The sequence below is a fragment of the Pseudophryne corroboree genome, chromosome 9 (genome assembly GCF_028390025.1).
Source record: "Pseudophryne corroboree isolate aPseCor3 chromosome 9, aPseCor3.hap2, whole genome shotgun sequence".
In the NCBI taxonomy this organism is placed as follows: domain Eukaryota; kingdom Metazoa; phylum Chordata; class Amphibia; order Anura; family Myobatrachidae; genus Pseudophryne; species Pseudophryne corroboree.
This window is the reverse complement of record NC_086452.1, coordinates 1,118,605-1,143,753: the sequence shown is the minus strand read 5'-3', so window position 1 is coordinate 1,143,753 and position 25,149 is coordinate 1,118,605. Positions and strand designations below refer to the sequence as shown.

At 47.4% G+C, this 25,149-nt stretch overlaps 1 protein-coding gene across 2 annotated transcripts in view; it reads left to right on the top strand.

Moving 5' to 3' along the window:
• CC2D1B (coiled-coil and C2 domain containing 1B) overlaps positions 1-25,149 on the top strand; it is a 408,633-nt gene that overhangs the window by 104,440 nt on the left and 279,044 nt on the right. For both annotated transcript variants that reach the window (XM_063938881.1, XM_063938880.1), the window contains exon 5: positions 1,961-2,101. In XM_063938881.1, the coding sequence (XP_063794951.1) occupies positions 1,961-2,101 (141 nt within the window). The remainder of the gene's footprint in view (positions 1-1,960; positions 2,102-25,149) is intronic.

Sequence of the window (25,149 nt, the reverse complement as noted above, 5' to 3'; positions counted from 1 at the left end):
TTTACTGCTCCCCGCTCAGCCTTCCCTGCTCCCCGCTCAGCCTTCCCTGCTCCCCGCTCAGCCTTCCCTGCTCCCCGCTCAGCCTTCACTGCTCCCTGCTCCCCGCTCAGCCTTCACTGCTCCCCGCTTAGCCTTCACTGCTCCCCGCTTAGCCTTCACTGCTCTCCGCTCATCCTTCACTGCTCCCTGCTCAGCCTTTACTGCTCTCCGCTCATCCTTCACTGCTCCCTGCTCCCTGCTCAGCCTTCACTGCTCCCCGCTCCGCCTTCACTGCTCCCCGCTCAGCCTTCACTGCTCCCGACTCATCCTTCACTGCTCCCCGCTCAGCCTTCACTGCTCTCCGCTCATCCTTCACTGCTCCCCGCTCATCCTTCACTGCTCTCCGCTCATCCTTCACTGCTTTCCGCTCATCCTTCACTGCTCTCCGCTCATCCTTCACTGCTCCCCGCTCATCCTTCACTGCTCTCCGCTCATCCTTCACTGCTCCCCGCTCATCCTTCACTGCTCTCCGCTCATCCTTCACTGCTCCCCGCTCATCCTTCACTGCTCTCCGCTCATCCTTCACTGCTTTCCGCTCATCCTTCACTGCTCTCCGCTCATCCTTCACTGCTCCCCGCTCATCCTTCACTGCTCTCCGCTCATCCTTCACTGCTCCCCGCTCATCCTTCACTGCTCCCTGCTCAGCCTTCACTGCTCCCCGCTCAGCCTTCACTGCTCCCGACTCATCCTTCACTGCTCCCCGCTCAGCCTTCACTGCTCTCCGCTCATCCTTCACTGCTCCCTGCTCCCTGCTCAGCCTTTACTGCTCTCCGCTCATCCTTCACTGCTCCCTGCTCAGCCTTCACTGCTCCCCGCTCCGCCTTCACTGCTCCCGACTCATCCTTCACTGCTCCCCGCTCAGCCTTCACTGCTCCCCGCTCAGCCTTCACTGCTCCCCGCTCAGCCTTCACTGCTCCCCGCTCAGCCTTCACTGCTCCCCGCTCATCTTTCACTGCTCCCCGCTCAGCCTTCACTGCTCCCCGCTCATCCTTCACTGCTCCCTGCTCATCCTTCACTGCTCCCCGCTCATCCTTCACTGCTCCCCACTCATCCTTCACTGCTCCCCGCTCAGCCTTCACTGCTCCCCGCTCATCCTTCACTGCTCCCCGCTCATCCTTCACTGCTCCCCGCTCATCCTTCACTGCTCCCCGCTCATCCTTCACTGCTCCCCGCTCATCCTTCACTGCTCCCCGCTCAGCCTTCACTGCTCCCCGCTCATCCTTCACTGCTCCCCGCTCAGCCTTCACTGCTCCCCGCTCAGCCTTCACTGCTCCCCGCTCAGCCTTCACTGCTCCCCGCTCAGCCTTCACTGCTCCCCGCTCATCTTTCACTGCTCCCCGCTCATCTTTCACTGCTCCCCGCTCATCCTTCACTGCTCTCCGCTCATCCTTCACTGCTCTCCGCTCATCCTTCACTGCTCTCCGCTCATCCTTCACTGCTCTCCGCTCATCCTTCACTGCTCCCCGCTCAGCCTTCACTGCTCCCCGCTCAGCCTTCACTGCTCCCCGGCTCTCTGTCTCTGGCTCTCTCTTCGCGACCGCACTGCTCCCCGGGCTCTCCCTGCACCGCTTCTCCGGCTCCCTGCACGGCCCTTGCACCTTACAATTGGTGCGGCTGCTCCGTCCCGCTCGCTCTCGAGTGCGTCACTTCGGTTCCGGCTTCCTGCACTGTTCACTCTCAGCGTCTCATGATAGTGATGACTAAAATAAATATTCTTAGCTCCCGGTCCAGTATCAGACGTGATACAACCATTCGCCGCAGCAGGAGGGGAAGTTCTTCATATTGGTAATGCCACCGCTGCTTTCTGCTGTACAGTGGTTTGTAGAAGTACCTACTCCAGGACAGTAAGTCTTCGTTACCCCAGATGGATTCAGAGAAATGGATTTATTGATGATCACCAAATCTCTCTTCTCTGTTGTAGGCTGAGCTACAGGAGGTGGTGGGTAAGGATGAAGAGTCAGATCCTACTGACATTCAAGATGATGGCACCGCAACTCAGGGTGTGGAAAACGCAGAACATCAGATTGCCTCCACAGCCGACACTCGCAAAAGCTCGTTGCAGGTAACATTTGAGGACTGACAGATGTAGGATTAAAAATACATTTCTAGGTGTTAGGTGAGGAGTTTTGTGGTGTTCAGAACATCGATTAAACAAAGTTACATTATAGTATATATTGTACTTCAACTCAAGTCAATGGACCTATTCAAATATTTTCTCTTGCGTCCTAGAGGATGCTGGGGTCGGCATTAGTACCATGGGGTATAGACAGGTCCCTTGGGAGCCATGGGCACTTTAAGAGTTTAATAGTGTGTGCTGGCTTCTCCCTCTATGCCCCTCCTACCAGACAGTTTAGAAAATGTGCCCGGAGGAGCCGGTCAGAGCTAGGGGAGCTCCTAGGAGTTCTTGTAGTTTTATTATTTTATTAAAGAGTTAGTTAGAGGGAGGCTGCTGGCAACAACCTCCCTGCTTCGTGGGATTTAGGGGGGGGGAGTAGGATCCAGTCCTAGAGGTTAATGTCTCCTATCTCCGCTGACAGGGCACTGAGCTCCTGAGGGTGATGATCGCAAGCCCCCAAGGTGACCGCTCACTCCCGCAGCACTGCCGCCACCCCCTAACATAACCAGAAGATCGAGGTGGTGAGTATGACGCCGGCGCCCTGATAAAGCGGGTCACCGGTGAGAATGGTGGCACAAGGGTAGAAGCGCAGCGCTGTAAGGCTGCGCTCCGGAGCGCCCAGAGGTATAGTTGTGCGGCGCTGTGAGGGGCGCCCTGGGCCAGCGCAATACCCTAAACACTGGTCATTATGGTTATCAGGGACTCTGTACTGCTGCTAGCAACGCTTTACCTCAGGCCAGTATAAAATCAAAAGTGCGGGAAGACGCACCATTACAGGGGGCGGAGCTTCTCAGAGCAGATCCAGCACTCACCAGCACCATTTTCTCCCTGCAGATCACACTGAAGAGACGCTGACGGGGAGCGCTGACCTCCACATAACTCAGCGGTACCAGGATGTTATAGAAGGGGGGGGAGAGTGTTATTCACGGTTATTCTCGATGTGTAATCTATTAAGGTTACTCAGTCAGCGCCAGGCATTTATCATATAACTGCCTACAGGGGCGCAGTGTGGCTGACTCCGTATACTCTGTGTCTCTCTGAAGGTACTCTGCGGGAAATTGTGTATGACATTTTCCTGTGTGTGTGTATGTTATATAGCTCACATTACAATGTCCAGGGACTCTGTGTCTTGTGCTGTATCTTCCCCAGAGGAATCCATTCCATGTACTCAGGACTGTAATATATTGTGTCAGCCCTCTGAATCCGAACCCCAGTGGGTGGCTTCTATTAAGGGAATGATATCCCAGATTTCATCTAGGATAGCTCATAATGAGACTGAAACACAGGTTTGGAAAAGATCTGTGGAGGTTTTGTCATATTCTGCTCCCACTACCTCACCCAAGACCCCTGATGTATATCCTACAAAGCGTGCTCTTGCAACAATAATGCATGTCGACACGGATACCGATTGATGCAGGGGACGCTGATGGGGATATGCAGGGAGGAGATGCATCCCTTGCTAAGGGGGTGCAACTCATGATTGAGGCCATTAGGGATGTTTTACACATTACTGATAAAGTTCTTCAGCAGGTAGAGGAGGCTTACTTCACTGACATAGTAAAGCCTCCCGTACCTTCCCTGCGTCTAAAGAATTGAACGCATTGTTTGAAAAATCCTGGGAAAACCCGGAGAAAAAATTTGAGATCCCTAAAAGAGTTCTCATTGCTTTTCCTTTCCATGAGGAGGATAGAAAAAAGTGGGAAAACCCGCCGGTGGTAGACGCTTCTGTTTCTAGGTTGTGTAAGAAAGTGGTTTTATCTGTACCTGGGTCCACTGCTTTAAAACAGCTGGCCGACCGCAATATTGAGAATACACTCAAATCTTGCCTGTGCATGGATTTCTAAAGCCATTGTAAAGTGGTCAGGCACATTACTAGAGGATTTAGATTCTATGGATAGAAGTGACATTGAATTATTTTTACGTCACATACAGAATTCTGCAGGTTTCATGGTGGAAGCCATGAAAGACCTTGGACATTTGAACGCAAGAGCTTCTCCCGTGGCTGTCTCGGCATGCAGGGGACTCTGGATGCGCCAATGGTGTGCGGGCGTGGAATCCAAGAAGAGTGTGAAGAACCTACCCTTCACAGGTCAGGCTCTGTTTGGGGAAGCGTTGGATGCGTGGATCTCCATGGCAACTGCTGGTAAGTCGACCTTTCTTACCCCTGCTACACCACAGACTAAGAAATCATATCCTACGTCTGCGATGCAGTCCTTTCGGACCGCTAAAGCAAAAAAGTCCAAATCCCCCTCCACATTCTTTAGATGTGACCGAGGGAAATCCCGAAAACCTACAGGACCAGAAACCTGGTTCTGCTTCCTCCAAAATCCTCGGCATGACGGTGGATCTCCCAGCCTGGAGATCGGGCAGGTGGGAGCAAGATTAAGAAATTTCAGTCATGTCTGGGCGTCCTCATGCCAGGATCCCTGGGTACTGGATATTGTTACCAAGGGGTACAGACTGGAGTTTCGACAACTCCCACCTCACAGATTCTTCAAATCGGGCTTGCCAGCTCTGCTGACAAAGTGCTATCCTACAGGAAGCCATTCAAAAGTTGCTAAGGTCAAATGTCATTGTTCCGGTTCCACCTCACCTACACCACAAGGGTTATTACTCAAACCTGTTTGTGGTACCCAAACCGGATGGTTCGGTAAGACCGATATTAAACCTAAAGTCATTGAACCCCTACTTGAGGGAATTCAAATTCAAGATGGAGTCTCTCAGAGTGGTGATCTCCGGTCCGGAGTAAGGGGAATTCCTAGTATCCCTGGATATCAAGGATGCGTACCGTCACATCCCGATCTGGCCATCTCACCAGGCTTATCTCAGATTTGCACTACTGGGCTATCACTATCAATTCCAGGCACTGCTGTTTCGCCTTTCCACGGCACCAAGAGTGTTCACCAAGGTGATGGCGGAGATGATGCTACTCCTCTGCACGCAGGGTGTGAACATAATTCCTTATCTGGATGACTTACCGATAAAAGCGTCTTCCACGGAGATGCTGTTACAGAGCATTGCTCTCATAACTCTCCTACTCCAGGATTATGGATGTATCCTGAACCTTCCAAAGTCGCATTTACAGCCGACAAGGAGACTATCCTTCCTGGGGATGATCCTTGACACGGAAGTACAGAGGGTGTTTCTGCCGGAGGAGAAAGCGTTTGTGATACAAACAATGGTCCGGGATGTCCTGAAGCCAGCCCGGGTATCGGTTCATGATGTGCATTCGCCTTATGGGGAAGATGGATGCCTCCTACGAGGCTCTACAGTACGGAAGATTCCATGCACGGTCTTTCCAACTGGATCTCCTGGACAAATGGTCGGGATCTCATCTTCACCGACTAGAGGGCCGCAGGTTCGGGATTCAGAATTGGATACTTCTAACCACGGTTGCAAGCCTCAGAGGTTGGGGAACAGTTACCCATGGGAAAAACTTCCAAGGAAGGTGGTCAAGTCTGGAATCCATCCTTCTGATAAATATTCTGGAACTAAGGGCCATGTTCAACGGTCTTCTACAAGCGACACACCTTCTAAAAGATCAGGCCATTCAAGTTCTGTCGGAAAATGTAACGACTGTTGCCTACATAAACCGACAAGGCGTAACGAAGAGCAGAGCTGCAATGTCAGAGGTAAAAAGAATCATCCGCTGGGCGGAAAAAGCACGCGGTGGCGCTGTCAGCAATCTTCATTCCGGGAGTGGACAGCTGGGAAGCAGACTTCCTCAGCAGACATCATCTCCATCTGGGAGACTGGGGTCTCTACCCAGAGGTGTTCACATGGGTGACAAGTCTTTGGGGCGTACCTCAAATAGACATGATGGCCTCATGCCTCAACAAGAAGCTTTGGAGGTATTGTTCCAGGTCGAGGGATCCACAGGCAGTGGTGGTGGAAGCCCTGGTAACTCCGTGGGTGTTCAAGTCAGTGTATGTGTTCCCTCCACTTCCACTCATCCCAAGGATTCTCAAACTAATAAAGAGAACAAGAGTTCAGGCGTTCCTCATTGCTCTGGACTGGCCAAGAAGAGTTTGGTACGCGGATCTTCTGGAGTTACTGCTGGAAGATCCGAGGCCTCTTCCTCTTCGAGAGGACCTTCTGCAACAGGGGCTGTTCGCTTATCAAGACTTACCGCGGGTACGTTTGATGGCATGGAGGTTAAACGCCAGATCTTAGCTCGGAAGGGCATTCCGAACAAAGTTATTCCAGGCTAGAAAAGGAGTAACGTCAAAACATCACCATCTGATTTGGAAAAAGTACGTGTCTTGGTGTGAATCCAAGAAGTTTCCTGTGGTGTAGTTTCAACTTGGACGGTTTCTCCTCTTCCTGCAAGCAGGGATGAATGTGGGCCTGCGCCTGGGCTCCATAAAAGTCCAGATTTCGACCTTGTCCATTTTCTTCCAGAAACAATTGGCTGCCCTCCCTGAGGTTCAGACTTTCTTGAAAGGGGTTCTGCACATCCAACCTCCCTTTGTGCCTCCGACGGCACCTTGGGACCTTAACGTGGTACTACAGTTCCTGCAATCGGATTGGTTCGAGCCTTTGCAGGAGGTTGAGGTCAAGTTTCTTACTTGGATGGCTGTCACACTGTTGGCATTGGCATCTGCTAGACTTGTGTCTGAATTGGGGGCATTGTCCTAAAAGAGCCCCTACTTGATTTTTCTTGAAGATAGAGCTGAGCTCAGGACGTGTCGGCAATTTCTTCCGAAGGTTGTGTTGGCTTTTCATATCAACCAACCTATTGTGCCAGTGGCTACTGACTCCTCAATTACTTCAAAGTCCTTGGATGTTGTGAGGGCTTTGAAGATTTATGTGAAGAGAACTTCTCTTTACAGCAAGTCGGACCCAAGGTTCGGTGGCCTGCTTCTAAGCAATTGATTTCTTGCTGGATCAGGTTTACTATCCAGCATGCTTATTCTAAGGCAGGATTGCCGTGTCCTAAATCCATTAAGGCCCACTCTACTCTTAAAGTTGTTTCTTCCTGGGCGGCTGCCTGGGGTGTCTCGGCGTTATAACTTTGCTGAGCAGCAACTTGGTCAGGGTCGAACACGTTTGCTAAGTTCTACAAGTTCGATACTTTGGCCTCTGAGGACCTAAAGTTTGGTCAATCCATTCTGCAGGAGCCTCCGCGCTGTCCCTCCCGTACTAGGAGCTTTGTTACATCCTCATGGTATTAATGTGGACCCCAGCATCCTCTAGGACGTAAGAGAAAATAGGATTTTAATCACCTACCAGTAAATCCTTTTCTCATAATCCGTAGAGGATGCTGGGCGCCCGCCCAGTGCTTTGTTTTCCTGCAGTTGTTACTTGGTTCAGTACTGCCTTGTTCCTTGGTAAGTAATGTTATTCAGCCGTTGCTGACTTGATTCAAACTGGTTAGCTTGGTTTGCCTTGTGTGTGAGCTGGTATGAATCTCGCCACTATCTGTGTAAAATCCTTCTCTCAAAGTTGTCCGTCTCCTTGGGCACAGTTTCTAGACTGAGTCTGGTAGGAGGGGCATAGAGGGAGGAGCCAGCCCACACTATTAAACTCTTAAAGTGCCCATGTCTCCTGGTGGACCCGTCTATACCCCATGGTACTAATGTGGACCCCAGCATCCTCTACGGACTACGAGAAAAGGATTTACCGGTAGGTAATTCAAATCCTATTTTTTATGGCATGTTTTTTTAGATTTTCTGTCCAACTAGAAGTAAGGAATGAGCGTGATCTGTTAGTGCAGGGCTGACCTTCCGACTTTAGGCTTATAAGCTCCTAAGTGTATTGTGGCCGGAGAGACCCCAGCCCACGTGGACAATGGCGGCGCCGCACTGAAGGGGTTAACCCTCAGTGACCGGCGCCATATTCAAGGACAATGGGCGCTTGGCGCCACTTTTAAACTGTGCACTGGTGCTAAACGCCATCTTTAAATGTAGTGAGGGTGCTAGGCACCGGGTATTTAAAAATATATTTACTACTGTGTTTTCACCAATGTTATATTTAATGCAAATGCCAGCACTTAGAAGGAATGTGTAAGCTGTGTTGGTTTTAAAATGCACTTACTATAGATGTCTGAATAATCATCTCCTGTCAGTAGGAAGTGGCATGCTAATGGCCCTGTCCTAGCAGAGAGATGTGAATGACAAAACCTTTTGATGTGTAAAGATGCTAATCACGGGGTCTATGGGCTTGGAACCTGTTTCATGTACCTGATTTAATTGATATACGAACCCTGAATGGCAGATGCAGGAAGGAAGACTGTTTGTTTGTATTGTAGCCTTCCTGTTGTAATCTCAAACACTGGGATTGCCTGGAGATGTGAATGAGACAGAAACATTTGTATTTTGAAGCTATGTGATAAATTTATCAATAGTGAATGTTAATCTGATACCAAACGTTGTCTGGGTGACAGGAAGGAGGATATTGTTTTATTGCACTTATCCCCTTTTGAAATGTAATTTATTTATTGGTATTTTGTAAAATAACCTGATTGGTTGGAGAAGACAGGGACGGCTTACCCCCCTGTTGTACTGTGTGGAAAATTGACATAAAAAGGAGGCCTGTGTGCCTCCAGATTGTAGTTGTACCATCTTATTCTGCTGGAACATCTTGCTGTATGCTGTTGCCCCTAGCAAGAGGGAAGAGTTCTCTTTAGAACTATTGAGCAAATAAAACATCATTGCCTCAAGAAGATTGCTTCATCTTGCGACCTACAGGGTTATGCCAACCATAGCCCCGTCCTCCGGCTGTCCAGGGAAGCACCTAACGTCTCCAAGTTCTGCCTTCCGCCAGCTACCGGTAGAGGCCTAGCAAGTGGCTAGTGGGGATTCGTCAACACCACACAGGTGTGGTAAGGCAATGCGTCGGCACATACAGAGCAGAACCGTGGTTCCAAACGCCACGGCAGGTTAGGAGTTTGGTGGTGGCAGCATAAATTCGCCCACAGCGCAGTGGGTGGAGTCAGTAACAGGCGGTTACTGACGGTAAGCGGGAATCCCCTATGTGGTCAGGCCTCGTGTGACCTAACCTTCCAATCTGTGCGCAGGAGACGGGACGCGAAAGCGGCGAGTACTTTCGTACGGGACCGTCCTGTCACAGAAATTGTTGGCATAGCGGTGGGATAATCCCAGGCGGCTTTTCATCACCCGATTGGAGAAGCCGAGTTACTCAGGAGATGAGTAACTGCAGCGCAGGAGAACGCACAAGATGGCGGAATTCAGCGGAATGTCCAAGGGCGATCTGGAGATCGTGTGCCAGGAGAAAGGGTGTGGATATCCCTTCCAACGCGTCCAGAAGCGTCATGAAGGCGGCGCTCATGAGCTTGGAGGAGTCCCATCGGGCGGAGGTGGAAAGTGCTGACGGCGTCGGCATCGCAGAGGATGGCCCAACAGTGGACCTTCGTAAGGAACCGGTGAGAACCACAAGCCCCGCCCTCTCTCACAGCAGCAATGTTTCCCAGCAATCCCTAGCAGGGCCAGGATTCCAACGTCCCAGGGGGGGCGGCCCGGATACCCTAGCAGATCGGCTAGCGGAATTGGGGGAAAGGGCAACGGAGCAAGAGCGCTTGATCATCATCCAGATGTGGCGTGATGAGCGGGCACCACAGGCTGTGGTACCCCGGGAGCCGTTGTCAGCTGTTGTATACAGATCGGGACGCATTCAGTTTGCCAAGTTTGCAGACAGTGATGGGGACATTGATGGACATTTACAAGTTTTTGAAAGGACTTGTAAACTACACGATTTACCCAAGTCGGAGTGGGTGAGACACCTTGTGCCCACTCTGCATGGAGAGGCATTGGAGGCCTATCGAGGAGTGACCACGGAGGACTGTGGGGATTATGACGAAGTCGCGAAGGCCCTCCTCCAGCGATTCTTCATCACTCCAGAGTCTTACAGGAAGAAGTTCAGAGACTTGCCCAAGAATCCTAGCAGCACCCATGGGCAGTTCGCCACCCAGCTGCGGCAGTATGTGGTGAAGTGGGTGAAGGATTCTGAAGCCACTACATGGGACGCACTGATCGACCTGATCTGCAGGGAGCAGTTCTACCGCAGGTGCGCCCCAGAAGTGAAGGAGTGGGTGCTAGATCGGGAGCCACCCAGCTTAAAAATGGCTGCCCAATTAGCCGACAAATATGTGGCAATTCGGCCACAGGGGCAGAAGCGCCCCGCCAGCAGCCAGCTCCAAAAGACTGTACCACCAGGGGGACACCCCTCTTCAACTCATCACCCCCAAAGACAAGCATCTTCCAACCCGGGTGCTCTTGGCCAGCAACCGCACTGCAGCGTCCCTGCAACTGATCAGAGATCATCGGTGCCACGACTGGAGAAGAAGTGCTACGGCTGTTGGAAAATTGGACATCTGAGGATGAACTGTCCTGCATCCCAAGCACCCCAGACTCGTGCCCCAAATCTGAGTGCTGGAGCCCGGCTCGCTTGTTTGACGAGAGGAGATAAGCCTACAGAGACTGTTCCCCCTCCAGTCAGTCCGATGGAGTGTGGCGAGAGACAGGTGCACTCTGCGGAGAGAGTCACCTGCATAGCCAAACAGCCCCTACACAACATGTGGAGGCACCTGCAGCCAGTCCACGTGGGACCCCTCCAGGGAGAAAGCCTAAGAGACTCTGGGGCCTCAATCACTGTGGTGAGCCCCCACCTTATAGATCCTGCTGCAGTATTGCAGGGTCGCACTGCCAAGGTCACCCTGGCAGATGGAATGGAGAAAGCGGTTCCCATGGCAAGAGTCTACCTGGACTGGGGAGCTGGACCAGAGTTGCGAGAAGTTGCCGTCATGGATGGTCTCCCAACTGATGTGGTCCTAGGAAATGATCTGGGTGGTGGGATCGTCACTACGTTTGTTGGCGCCATTTCCCGGAGTCAAGTTCCACAACCACCGTTGACATCAGCTACTCCAGCACAGCCCAGCCCAGAGGAAAAGACTACAGCTGCTAGACAACTGCCAGCACAGCCAACCACAGCATCAACCAGCCCAGAGGAAAAGATTACAGCGGCTAGATCAGCACATCGACCCCGCATGCCTTTTGCCTCTGGTATGCCTACGTCCCCTAGCAACACAGAGGATGTCGGTTCCAGCTCGTTTGATCCTGTGGGGGTGCCCAATGATGCTCCTGACCCAAGTGGTTTGCCAACTCCGGCGGTGAGTATGAGAAACCACACTGACTTTTCCATGACTGACCCCTACCAGACTGACCCTAGTAGTCCCCACCTAGATCCCCCTGTAGAGTGTCCCAATTTAGGAGAGATTGAGGGCCACAGGCAGGAGTTTAGGGAGGCTCAACTCTCTGACCCAACCCCGAAAGGCATGAGGCGCCACTTTGGCAGCGGCCTTGACAGGGTTGGGGCGGGAAGTTTGACCTGGCGGGAAGGGTTAAGGTACAGGGTAGCCAGGAAAGTGGGAGGGGATAGACCAGATGGGGAATGTGTCCAACTGGTCCCCCCAGGGAACGTTCCTGCGCAACCGGTGTCGGTTGCCAGCGAAACCCCTTTGGACAGTAACCCGGAGACAGACCGTACCGTGAAGTGCCTGACACAGAGCTTACCCTGGTCTGGAATGTCGGATGACGCCCAGACCAACTGTAAGGCTGGTGCCATGCGTTGGCAGCTGGGGCACTCCAGCGGATGTGTTGTCTCCTGGCCTCTGCCCATAGGAGAACCCTTGCAGCAAGTTGCTGTGGACATAGCAGGTCCCCTGCCTGTGCGCAGTAGATCGGGGAAGACACGCAGCCTCCCTGTAGTGGATGCCACACAGGATCCAGAGGCTGGTGGTCTGGCCGCCATCACTGTGGCACAGGTAGCGGACGAGGAGGAAGGAGTAGGCCTAGGTGACAGGGTAGGTTTCCCGAGTCATAGGTCGACGGAGGAGGATTGGAGGGCAGGTCTGACAGTTAGGGCAGACAGTTGCCAGATAGGTATGACGGAGGTGCAGTGCCTGGGGCACCATGTGGGAGGAGACAGGGGTAGGCCCAACCCAGAGGGGGTGGAGGCAACCAGAGGCTGTCCCCGTCCCTCATCACCCAGACCGGTACTGACCTTAGAACCTGTAAGGCCCTACGGACATGTTGTCATTGACTTTAGTCCTGTAGTGAACCCCTTGACAGAGATGGCTAGGAAGGGCATTCCCAAGTCAGTGGACTTTGCACCCGCTTGCGAGTTGGCATTCCAGTCATTGAAGGAGGCTCGGGTACCCGCTCCAGTGCTGATGGCGCACATTCTTGACCAGGACTGTGTGTTACGAACTACTGCGCCACTGCACGGACTGGGAGTAGTACCGAGCCAGAAAGAGCCATATGGGCAGGAGCACCCTGTGGCCTGTTTGAGCAGTATACTGCTATTGTGGGAGGTGGGGTATGCCACAATTGGGACACCGTGGGTGGCACCTGTGTGTAACTGGCCCCCCACCGTGGTGACTTACCACCAACCTGTTAGGTGGCTGCAACCAACCTTGGGGAAGTTGGACAGACTTTTGTGGTGGAGCCTTGAACTTGTACTTCAGGTGGACTATTTGAACATTGTGCACCCACGAAGAGAGGCCCACTGCACTATGGATGAACTGTCTAGGCCGGAGCCTACGCCCCCAGGTAGCGTCACCTTCAACCCCATTAAGGACTGCGGGACCAGGGACCAAATCGTTGGGACATGGGTCCCTGGTTGACCCGCTTGAATGGGGGGGGGGGGAGTGTGGCCGGAGAGACCCCAGCCCACGTGGACAATGGCGGCGCGTCACTGAAGGGGTTAACCCTCAGTGACCGGCGCCATATTCAAGGACAATGGGCGCTTGGCGCCACTTTTAAACTGTGCACTGGTGCTAAACGCCATCTTTAAATGTAGTGTGGGTGCTAGGCACCGGGTATTTAAAAATATATTTACTACTGTATTTTCACCAATGTTATATTTAATGCAAATGCCAGCACTTAGAAGGAATGTGTAAGCTGTGTTGATTTTAAAATGCACTTACTATAGATGTCTGAATAATCATCTCCTGTCTGTAGGAAGTGGCATGCTAATGGCCCTGTCCTAGCAGAGAGATGTGAATGACAAAACCTTTTGATGTGTAAAGATGCTAATCACGGGGTCTATGGGCTTGGAACCTGTTTCATGTACCTGATTTAATTGATATACGAACCCTGAATGGCAGATGCAGGAAGGAAGACTGTTTGTTTGTATTGTAGCCTTTGCTGTTGTAATCTCAAACACTGGGTTTGCCTGAAGATGTGACTGAGACAGAAACATTTGTATTTTGAAGCTATGTGATACATTTATCAATAGTGAATGTTAATCTGATACCAAACGTTGTCTGGGTGACAGGAAGGAGGATATTGTTTTATTGCACTTATCCCCTTTTGAAATGTAATTTATTTATTGGTATTTTGTAAAATAACCTGATTGGTTGGAGAAGACAGGGAGGGCTTACCCCCCTGTGATACTGTGTGGAAAATTGACATAAAAAGGAGGCCTGTGTGCCTCCAGATTGTAGTTGTACCATCTTATTCTGCTGGAACATCTTGCTGTATGCTGTTGCCCCTAGCAATAGGGAAGAGTTCTCTTTAGAACTATTGAGCAAATAAAACAACATTGCCTCAAGAAGATTGCTTCATCTTGTGACCTACAGGGTTATGCCAACCATAGCCCCGTCCTCCGGCTGTCCAGGGAAGCACCTAACGTCTCCAAGTTCTGCCTTCCGCCAGCTACCGGTAGAGGCCTAGCAAGTGGCTAGTGGGGATTTGTCAACACCACACAGGTGTGGTAAGGCAGTGCGTCGGCACATACAGAGCAGAACCGTGGTTCCAAACGCCACGGCAGGTTAGGAGTTTGGTGGTGGCAGCATAAACCCGCCCACAGCGCAGTGGGTGGAGTCAGTAACAGGCGGTTACTGACGGTAAGCGGGAATCCCCTATGTGGTCAGGCCTCGTGTGACCTAACCTTCCAATCTGTGCGCAGGAGATGGGACGCGAAAGCGGCGAGTGCTTTCGTACGGGACCGTCCTGTCACATGTATTAATAGGGAGTTTTCCCGATTCTTAGCCGGACTGCAGTCTTGGGACTGGATCCAATTAGATCCGGTAATTTACCATGCCGGAAAAGGGCTGTAGCCTGGGGCTATTCTATTGCAGCCCCTGTGGAATACTGGGTGGGGTATAGCAGATCTACAGTCTTTCGGTCGACATTGACAAAAGGTCAACACTGGAAAAGGTCTACAGCTACAAAAGGTCGACAGGACAATGGTCAACACAAAAATGGTTGATAATTTTTTTTTTTTTTTTTTTTTCATTTCTGGGGTTTGTTTGGATAGTTTTCCCATCTGGGGCCACCATTTGTAGAAACGCGCCGCCTCGCGGGCTCACTTTGGGCGCGGTGTCTCACTCCACTTTACACAAGGTTACTAAAGGTTGTGATTTGTGACGTGTGTAGCCAAGGATGGAAAACTTCCGAAAACATGAAGAAACAAAAAAAAACATGCATTGACCATTGCCATGTCGACCATTTAAGTCTGTTGACCTTCTGTACCTGCCAACATTTTCTCGACCTAATGTATATCGATCTATAGTCCGGATGAATTACCTCGCGGTCACGACTGGCGGCTTTTACTCCTCTCTCCTGTACTCTCTTTCTGCTGGCGTAGTGTGGTCACCGTTGCGTCCTGTTTAGCGTCACAGCGAGAGGACAGCTGATGTGTCCCGTACTGTAATACACTGGCAGTAGATGCGTAATATATAATACACTGGCAGTAGATGCGTAATATATAATATAATACACTCTGCAGTAGATGCGTAATATATAATATACTGACAGTAGATGCGTAATATATAATATACTGACAGTAGATGCGTAATATATAATACACTGGCAGTAGATGCGTAATATATAATATACTGACAGTAGATGCGTAATATATAATACACTGGCAGTAGATGCGTAATATATAATATAATACACTCTGCAGTAGATGCGTAATATATAATATACTGACAGTAGATGCGTAATATATAATACACTGGCAGTAGATGCGTAATAGAATATAATACACTCAGCAGTAGATGCGTAATATATAATACACTGACAGTAGATGCGTAATATAATATAATACACTCAGCAGTAGATGCGTAATATATAATACACTGGCAGTAGATGCGTAATATATAATATAATACACTCTGCAGTAGATGCATAATATATAATATACTAACAGTAGATGCGTAATATAATATAATACACTCAGCAGTAGATGCGTAATATATAATACACTGGCAGTAGATGCGTAATATATAATACACAGGCAGTAGATGCGTAATATATAATACACAGGCAGTAGATGCGTAATATATAATACACTGGCAGTAGATGCGTAATATATAATACACTGACAGTAGATGCGTAATATATAATACACTGACAGTAGATGCGTAATATAATATAATACACTCAGCAGTAGATGCGTAATATATAATACACTGGCAGTAGATGCGTAATATATAATACACTGGCAGTAGATGCGTAATATAATATAATACACTCAGCAGTAGATGCGTAATATATAATACACAGGCAGTAGATGCGTAATATATAATACACTGACAGTAGATGCGTAGTATAATATAATACACTCAGCAGTAGATGCGTAATATATAATACACTGGCAGTAGATGCGTAATATATAATACACTGGCAGTAGATGCGTATAATAATATAATACACTCAGCAGTAGATGCGTAATATATAATACACAGGCAGTAGATGCGTAATATATAATACACTGACAGTAGATGCGTAATATAATATAATACACTCGGCAGTAGATGCGTAATATATAATACACTGGCAGTAGATGCGTAATATATAATACACTGGCAGTAGATGCGTAGTGTAATATAATACACTCAGCAGTAGATGCGTAATATATAATACACAGGCAGTAGATGCGTAATATATAATACACTGGCAGTAGATGCGTAATATATAATACACTGACAGTAGATGCGTAATATAATATAATACACTCGGCAGTAGATGCGTAATATATAATACACTGGCAGTAGATGCGTAATATATAATACACTGGCAGTAGATGCGTAATATATAATACACTGGCAGTAGATGCGTAATATAATATAATACACTCAGCAGTAGATGCGTAATATATAATACACAGGCAGTAGATGCGTAATATATAATACACTAACAGTAGATGCGTAATATAATACACTGCTCAAAAAAATAAAGGGAACACTAAAATAACACATCCTAGATCTGAATGAATGAAAATAGGATTTTGGTACTTACCAGGTAAATCCTTTTCTTTGAATCCATAGGGGGCACTGGAGTACTCTTGGGATATGGACGGCGTAGCAGAAACAAAGGCACTGAATATTTAAATTTAGAACTCTCCACCCCTCCATATCCCAGAGTACCTCAGTGTACGACCTCAGTGTTTTTACTGAGCGAACTACTATAGAGAGGTTGACAATGGAGAATTCCTATAACATAACGGACAACAACAAAGTTGACCTATAACGTTAATGTCAACTAAACAGTTGACAGCATAACCGATAGACCTTTATAATTTGAACCAATCAGTGAAAATGTGTTACCATAAGCTCCTCTGAGCTTAATACAAACCAGGTAAAATGTGTTACCATAAGCTCCTCTGAGCTTAAAACAACCCAGGTAAAACTGCTCTGGGTGGGCGTCCAGTGCCCCCTATGGATTCAAAGAAAAGGATTTACCTGGTAAGTACCAAAATCCTATTTTCTTTTTCATCCACTAGGGGTCACTGGAGTAATCTTGGGACGTACCAAAGCTTCCCTCGTGGGCGGGAGAGCTGTTTGGCCCTTGTAACAGTAGGCGGCCAAAGCTAGATGCTGATGCCGCAACCGTTTCATAACGTGTAAACGTGCACAAACGTGTGCACTGAAGGCTATGTAGCCGCGTCGTAGACGCTCCATGACCAGCTGGTCCTGACATTCCCACAGAACCTGTGGAATGAGCTATTACTGACGTAGGCGACTGTAACTTAGCCTTAAAGTAAGCCTGACTTGTAGTCATTTTTATCCAACTGGATAATGTCTGCTGAGAAACTGGCTAACCCCAGTTGGCAGCATCATAGAGAACAAATAACGTATCCGTATTACGAACTGTAGACGTTCGGGACATATAGACGCGTAATGCGCGTACCACATTCAGAATTCTAGAATGTGCTGTCAACACAGGAAACACTATTGGTTTATTGATGTGAAGAATAAGAAATTGGAATTCGTCCGAAGTTCTGCTTTGTCATGAGAAAACTCAAATACGGTGGCTTGGAATACAAGGCACCCAAATATGAAAACAAAACCCTTGCCGAAGCTAAGGCTAGAAGAAAAAAGTTTTCCAAGTGAGAAACTTAATCCCCATTTGTTGTAAGGGTTCAAAATATGAAAACTGTAAGAAATCTGAACCCAACCTCAAGTCGCCTGGCACTGTAGGTGGGATAAATGGAGGCTGCACTTTGATGACACCTTGTAGAAAGGTGTGTACCGACGCAATAGAGTCAAACGTCTTTGAAAATAACTTGACCACACAGATACCTGCACCCTCAGTGCAGATAAACGCAGTTCTCCATCCCACCCAGTCTGTAAAATAACAGAATACGGGTAACTTGAAAGCTGATGTCGGAAACTTTCGAGCTTCACCACCTATATAGGCACACCAAATTTTGTAATAATGAGCTGCCGTAAGCGGCTTACTAGCTCGTAACATGGTTGGTATAACCGATACTGTAATGCCCTATTTCTTTTCTTAAGAGGGCGGTCTGAACCCCCACCGCGTCAACCGCAGCCGCGGTACATAGGTAATAGGTACATAGGTAAGTAGGGGTAAAAGAACGGTCCATGTTGTAACAGGTTGGACGTATTATGAGCGGGCCAAAATCGTGTGCAAGTATTCCTTGGAGATTCGAGAAGCACGCTCTCCGAAACCCATGAGATATCACTAGTATGACTGTGACGAACTGTCTTATGATCCGTTTTAGCAACGGAGAGAGCAGCGGAAAATGGTGGAGCCAGATACACGAGGCTGAATGACCACACGAATGTGAGAACTTCCACCGCCACTGCCCTTGTGATCTGTCGTTCTGTACACATACTGAGCGTTTGTAATTGTGGCGCGATGCCATCATGTATACCTGAGGGTAACCCCTTCTGTGGACTCGCATATGAAACACCTCTGGATGTAATGCCCAGTTTTTAGGATATAAATCCCGACGGTTGAGATCATCTGTCTAACAGATATCTACTTCCGGAATGAACCCTGTGGACAACATCACCTAATGATGTTCTGGGCAATTGAGGATTCAAGCTACCTGCCGCATTGCCATGCGGCTTCTTGGTCCTCCTTGGTTGTTGTGTATGCAACTCCCGTTGCGTTGTCTGACTGTACTTGGACAGACTGAAAGCGAAGCATGTAGTGCATTGTAAATTGCACGGAGTTCCAGGACATTTATAGACAGCAATCTGTCGTGATCCGTTTTAGAACCCCTGTCGCTGACCTTTTTAACTACAACTCCTCAACCCCTGAGACTCTCGTCCAGAGTATATACACCCTCGCCCCCCTGTGGGAAACGCGAGAGAAGCCCGGCGAACTAAAGCGCTTTGAAAACACATTATTGTTCCTAATAGGCGAATACACCAATGTACCGCTAGTGTGTGTGGTTTTTGCACTAATTGTACTAGCTGGTATATTTGTTCTTGCTGGTGTAGTAGGTAAATGTCTTTGATTTACCGTATTTATAATCATACCTAGGAATTGAAGTCGTTCAGACGGAATTATATTTTGAACTTGACCTGCCACCATGTACGTTAGTAGCACCAGTAAGAAGAACCTCTGTTGAGACAGAGTTCTTATGAGCAGATCGTCTAAATATGGAACGATTGTCACTGGCAGGGCTCTGAGATGAGCTATCATCACCAACATCACTTTGGTAAATACCCGAGGCGTTGACAAGAAGCCAAACGGTAGATGAAATGGTTAATGGTTGTGGCGTTTTGCAAAACGCTAGAACCTGTGATGCGGTGACCAAACCGGAATGGGTATTGAAGATCAAACGCAATTATCCAATTTTGTGGCTCCAAACATGCAAATACTAACCGCAGAAATTCCATTTTCAAACTGCAGTAAGTGACTTGCTGATTGAGACTGCGACGGAGCCCTCTGGTTTCGTTACGCCAAACAGAGGGGAATAAGTAACCCTGACTCTGTTGGTGTACCATGCCTGGTAATAAAAACCGCTGAAACCAGCAGAGCGTGAATTTCAACCTGCCAAAACGTTCGACAGAGGCAGTCTTGTCCTTTAATCTGTAAATAGCGGAGACATCCATGAGTTGATGTCTGTAAACCCCTCCAATGTAACATGTAAAGACGCGCTTCCCCAATTAGAAAATGGAGATGGGCTAAGAAGTCGTCAAGCCACTGGCTTGTTGACTTTAGCGTTCTGTCGTTACAAGGCGTGACTGTTTTTGTACCACTGCCTTGAAAAGACTGAAGTCTAAAGGGATTAAACGCCGGAACAAAGTATTCCGTTTTGATACTGGAGGCGGCAATGGCTGAATATCAAATTTAGGACCAAACATTTGGCCTTGTCGTGCTGAAACTAGCGACGATGAAGAGTGAGAATCGACGTAACCGGCGTTAGCAGAAGCTTTACAGATATACTCTGCAGCTTCTCATTAACAGTGATCGTCATTGTTTCCATACATAGAGTCTAATGACCGAAATGTATCTTGGATCTTTATAATGTTTGACACAGACGAATTCCCAATGGCGGATCGTCCCATTTAGATGTGGAAACGGTTAAATAGTGTTTAGAGTCTACTTGGTGTCTGTAAAAATTGAGACATTGACTCACTGGGTCTTAGCAATACATGTTGTCAAAAACCCCACACTATCTGAGTGCTGGTCTAATGTACCGTTCTCACTTGTAGTTATCGCTGTGAGGTTTGACATAGAACCGTCCGACTGCATTAAATTATAAGACCAGTTAAATAAACACTTTGTTAGAGCTGGCGGACTGCCGCCTGTAAAATAATTTTTTAGTCTGCGCTGGAGCCTTACTCGCTATGCAGACAGACACCACAATAGGCAACGGACAAACACTTGCACGACCTAGTGATTATGTGTTATATATATATATTTATTGCTGAACAGCATATTTTTATGCTGAAAAGCAGTTCACATGGGCAGCCTATGTGAAACCCGAACCAAATTCCCACTAACACCCCTGCGCCTCTGGTGGCTTAGAGATGTAGGGCAGGAATGTTCCAGAATTACAAACTGGAAAACAACAGGAAGCATGGTTAAAATGGCCCCTTTGCCATGCTGACTGTGATAATTACAGAACAAGTTACAATTGTGTGATAATCACAGGCAGGGTACACCACATGCTCTATGAATATAAATACAGACATTAATATATAGTCTCAATAGCCTATTATACAGCAATAATATAGGCTCAATAGGCTATTATACAGTGATAATAACAGACATTAATATAGGCTCAATAGCCTATTATACTTAATATAGGCTCAATAGCCTATTATACAGCAATAATATAGGCTCAATAGCCTATTATACAGTGATAATAACAGACATTAATATAGGCTCAATAGCCTATTATACTTAATATAGGCTCAATAGCCTATTATACAGCAATAATATAGGCTCAATAGCCTATTATACAGTGATACTTAATATAGGCTCAATAGCCTATTATACAGCAATAATATAGGCTCAATAGCCTATTATACAGTGATACTTAATATAGGCTCAATAGCCTATTATACAGCAATAATATAGGCTCAATAGCCTATTATACAGTGATAACAGACATTAATATAGGCTCAATAGCCTATTATACAGTGATAACAGACATTAATATAGGCTCAATAGCCTATTATACAGTGATAATCACAGATATTAATATAGGCTCAATAGCCTATTATACTTAATATAGGCTCAATAGCCTATTATACAGCAATAATATAGGCTCAATAGCCTATTATACAGTGATAATAACAGACATTAATATAGGCTCAATAGCCTATTATACTTAATATAGGCTCAATAGCCTATTATACAGCAATAATATAGGCTCAATAGCCTATTATACAGTGATACTTAATATAGGCTCAATAGCCTATTATACAGCAATAATATAGGCTCAATAGCCTATTATACAGTGATACTTAATATAGGCTCAATAGCCTATTATACAGCAATAATATAGGCTCAATAGCCTATTATACAGTGATAACAGACATTAATATAGGCTCAATAGCCTATTATACAGTGATAATCACAGATATTAATATAGGCTCAATAGCCTAATATGAAACTCACAGGACAGGTTACAATACATGCTCTGCATTATTTACAGTGATAATCACCGTTATTATAAATACCTGTTACCTATATATGGCTGTACATACACTGTGGCTGTATAGGTATCCGCTGTACTCCGGCAGATTCCACCGCCCCCCTTCCCCCCCTGTAACGCTGTGTCTCCGCGGGGAGCCTGGGAAGACTTGCAGGGAGGCCTTCTTGCAGCCCCTTAGCGCTGGCACTGATCTGCGGGTGGATGGTGCTGGGCGGCCGGACGGAGCGGCGTCTCGGTTATCACCCTTGTTCTTAGTGCAGAGTAAGCGTGTTATCACCCTTGTTACCGCTGCGGGTGTATGGCGCTGGGCGGCCGAACGGAGCGGCTGGGACGGGCGGACGTAGCGCTGGAGAGAATGTCTGGCAGAGGTAGCAGCTGGGCGCTGTGGCGGCCGGATGAGCGGCGGAAGCGGCATATTAAACAACCCACATAGCGGGGCGGCAGCCTGCGCTGACCGCCCCGTTCCCCAGCCTACCTTGCTCTGTATCTGTGATCATGGCTGCGACGGGGCTTCTATGTGTAAGCTCCGTCCAGCTCTCCAGTCATGGCTGCGACGGGGCTTCTATGTGTAAGCTCCGTCCAGCTTTTGCAGGAGCAGTGGCTGCCTGTGGCTGTGAGGGTGCTCTTTGTGAGGACCGACACGCCATGCGCTGCCCGTGCAGCGGCACTATCCCGGACCCATGTTTTTCTTGAAACTGGGAAGGGATGTGCTATTGAAAAAAAAAAAAAAAAAAAAAAATTAATAAAATCTTCCACCAAGTGTGGGAATCCCACAAGCCGATGTTAGTGCTTTGAGCACAGAAAAAACACTGGGGTCGTACACTGAGGTACTCTGGGATATGGAGGGGTGGAGAGTTCTAAATTTAAATATTCAGTGCCTTTGTTTCTGCTACGCCGTCCATATCCCAAGAGTACTCCAGTGACCCCTAGTGGATGAAAAAGAAATATTCTTATTAAATACTTTGTTCTTTACATAGTTGAATGTGCTGACAACAAAGTCACACAAAAATTATCAATGGAAATCATATTTATTAACCCATGGAGGTCTGGATTTGGAGACACACTCAAAATTAAAGTGGAAAAACACACTACAGGCTGATCCAACTTTGATGTAATGTCCTTAAAACAAGTAAAAATGAGGCTCAGTAGTGTGTGTGGCCTCCACGTGCTTGTATGACCTCCCTACAACGCCTGGGCATGCTCCTGATGAAGTGGCGGATGGTCTCCTGAGGGATCTCCTCCCAGACCTGGACTAAAGCATCCGCCAACTCCTGGACAGTCTGTGGTACAACGTGGCGTTGGTGGATGGAGTGAGACATGATGTCCCAGATGTGCTCAATTGGATTCAGGTCTGGGGAACGGGCGGGCCAGTCCATAGCATCAATACCTTCGTCTTGCAGGAACTGCTGACACACTCCAGCCACATGAGGTCTAGCATTGTCTTGCATTAGGAGGAACCCAGGGCCAACCGCACCAGCATATGGTCTCACAAGGGGTCTGGGGATCTCATCTCGGTACCTAATGTCAGTCAGGCTACCTCTGGCGAGCACATGGAGGGCTGTGCGGCCCCCCAAAGAAATGCCACCCCACACCATTACTGACCCACTGCCAAACCGGTCATGCTGGAGGATCTTCCAGGCAGCAGAACGTTCTCCTTGGCGTCTCCAGACTCTGTCACGTCTGTCACATGTGCTCAGTGAGAACCTGCTTTAATCTGTGAAGAGCACAGGGCGCCAGTGGCGAATTTGCCGATCTTGGTGTTCTCTGGCAAATGCTAAAGGTCCTGCACGGTGTTGGGCTGTAAGCACAACCCCCACCTGTGGATGTCAGGCCCTCATACCACCCTCATGGAGTCTGTTTCTGATCGTTTGAGTAGACACATGCACATTTGTGGCTTGCTGGAGGTCATTTTGCAGGGCACTGGCAGTGCTCCTCCTGTTCCTCCTTGCACAAAGGTGGAGGTAGCGGTCCTGCTGCTGGGTTGTTGCCCTCCTACGGCCTCCTTCATGTCTCCTGATGTACTGGCCTATCTCCTGGTAGCGCCTCCATGCTCTGGACACTACGCTGACAGACACAGCAAACCTTCTTGCCACAGCTCACATTGATGTGCCATCCTGGATGAGCTGCACTACCTGAGCCACTTGTGTGGGTTGTAGGGAGGTCATACAGGCACGTGGAGGCCACACACACTACTGAGCCTCATTTTTACTTGTTTTAAGGACATTACATCAAAGTTGGATCAGCCTGTAGTGTGTTTTTCCACTTTCATTTTGAGGGTGACTCCAAATCCAGACCTCCATGGGTTAATAAACTTGATTTCCATTGATAATTTTTGTGTGATTTTGTTGTCAGCACATTCAACTATGTAAAGAACAAAGTATTTAATAAGAATATTTCATTCATTCAGATCTAGGATGTGTTATTTTAGTGTTCCCTTTATTTTTTTGAGCAGTGTATAATACACTAACAGTAGATGCGTAATATAATATAATACACTGCCAGTAGATGCGTAATATAATATAATACACTCGGCAGTAGATGTGTAATATAATACACTGCCAGTAGATGCGTAATATAATATAATACACTGCCAGTAGATGCGTAATATATAATACACTGACAGTAGATGCGTAATATATAATACACTGACAGTAGATGCGTAATATAATACAGGTTGAGTATCCCATATCCAAATATTCCGAAATACGTAATTTTTTGAGTGAGACTGAGATAGTGAAACCTTTGTTTTCTGATGGCTCAATGTACACAAACTTTGTTTAATACACAAAGTTATTAAAAGTATTGTATTAAAGTACCTTCAGGCTGTGTGTATAAGGTGTATATGAAACATAAATGAATTGTGTGAATGTATACGCACTTTGTTTAATGCACAAATTTATTAAAAATATTAGCTAAAATTACCTTCCTGCTGTGTGTATAAAGTGTAAATAAATCATAAATGCATTCTGTGCTTAGACTTGGGTCCCATCGCCATGATTTCTCATTATGGTATGCAATTATTCCAAAATACGGAAAAATCCGATATCCAAAATACCTCTGGTCCCAAGCATTTTGGATAAGGGATACTCAACCTGTATAATAAACTGCCAGTAGATGCGTAATATATAATACACTGACAGTAGATGCGTAATATAATACACTGCCAGTAGATGCGTAATATAATATAATACACTGGCAGTAGATGCGTAATATATAATACACTGACAGTAGATGCGTAATATAATACACTGCCAGTAGATGCGTAATATATAATACACTGACAGTAGATGCGTAATATAATACACTGCCAGTAGATGCGTAATATAACATAATACACTGCCAGTAGATGCGTAATATATAATACACTGCCAGTAGATGCGTAATATATAATACACTGCCAGTAGATGCGTAATATAATATAATACACTGCCAGTAGATGCGTAATATAACATAATACACTGCCAGTAGATGCGTAATATATAATACACTGCCAGTAGATGCGTAATATAATATAATACACTGGCAGTAGATAGAAGTATTGCAGGTCAGTAGCTGCTGAGACCCGTAATATAATATAATATACACTCTGCAGTAGATGCGTA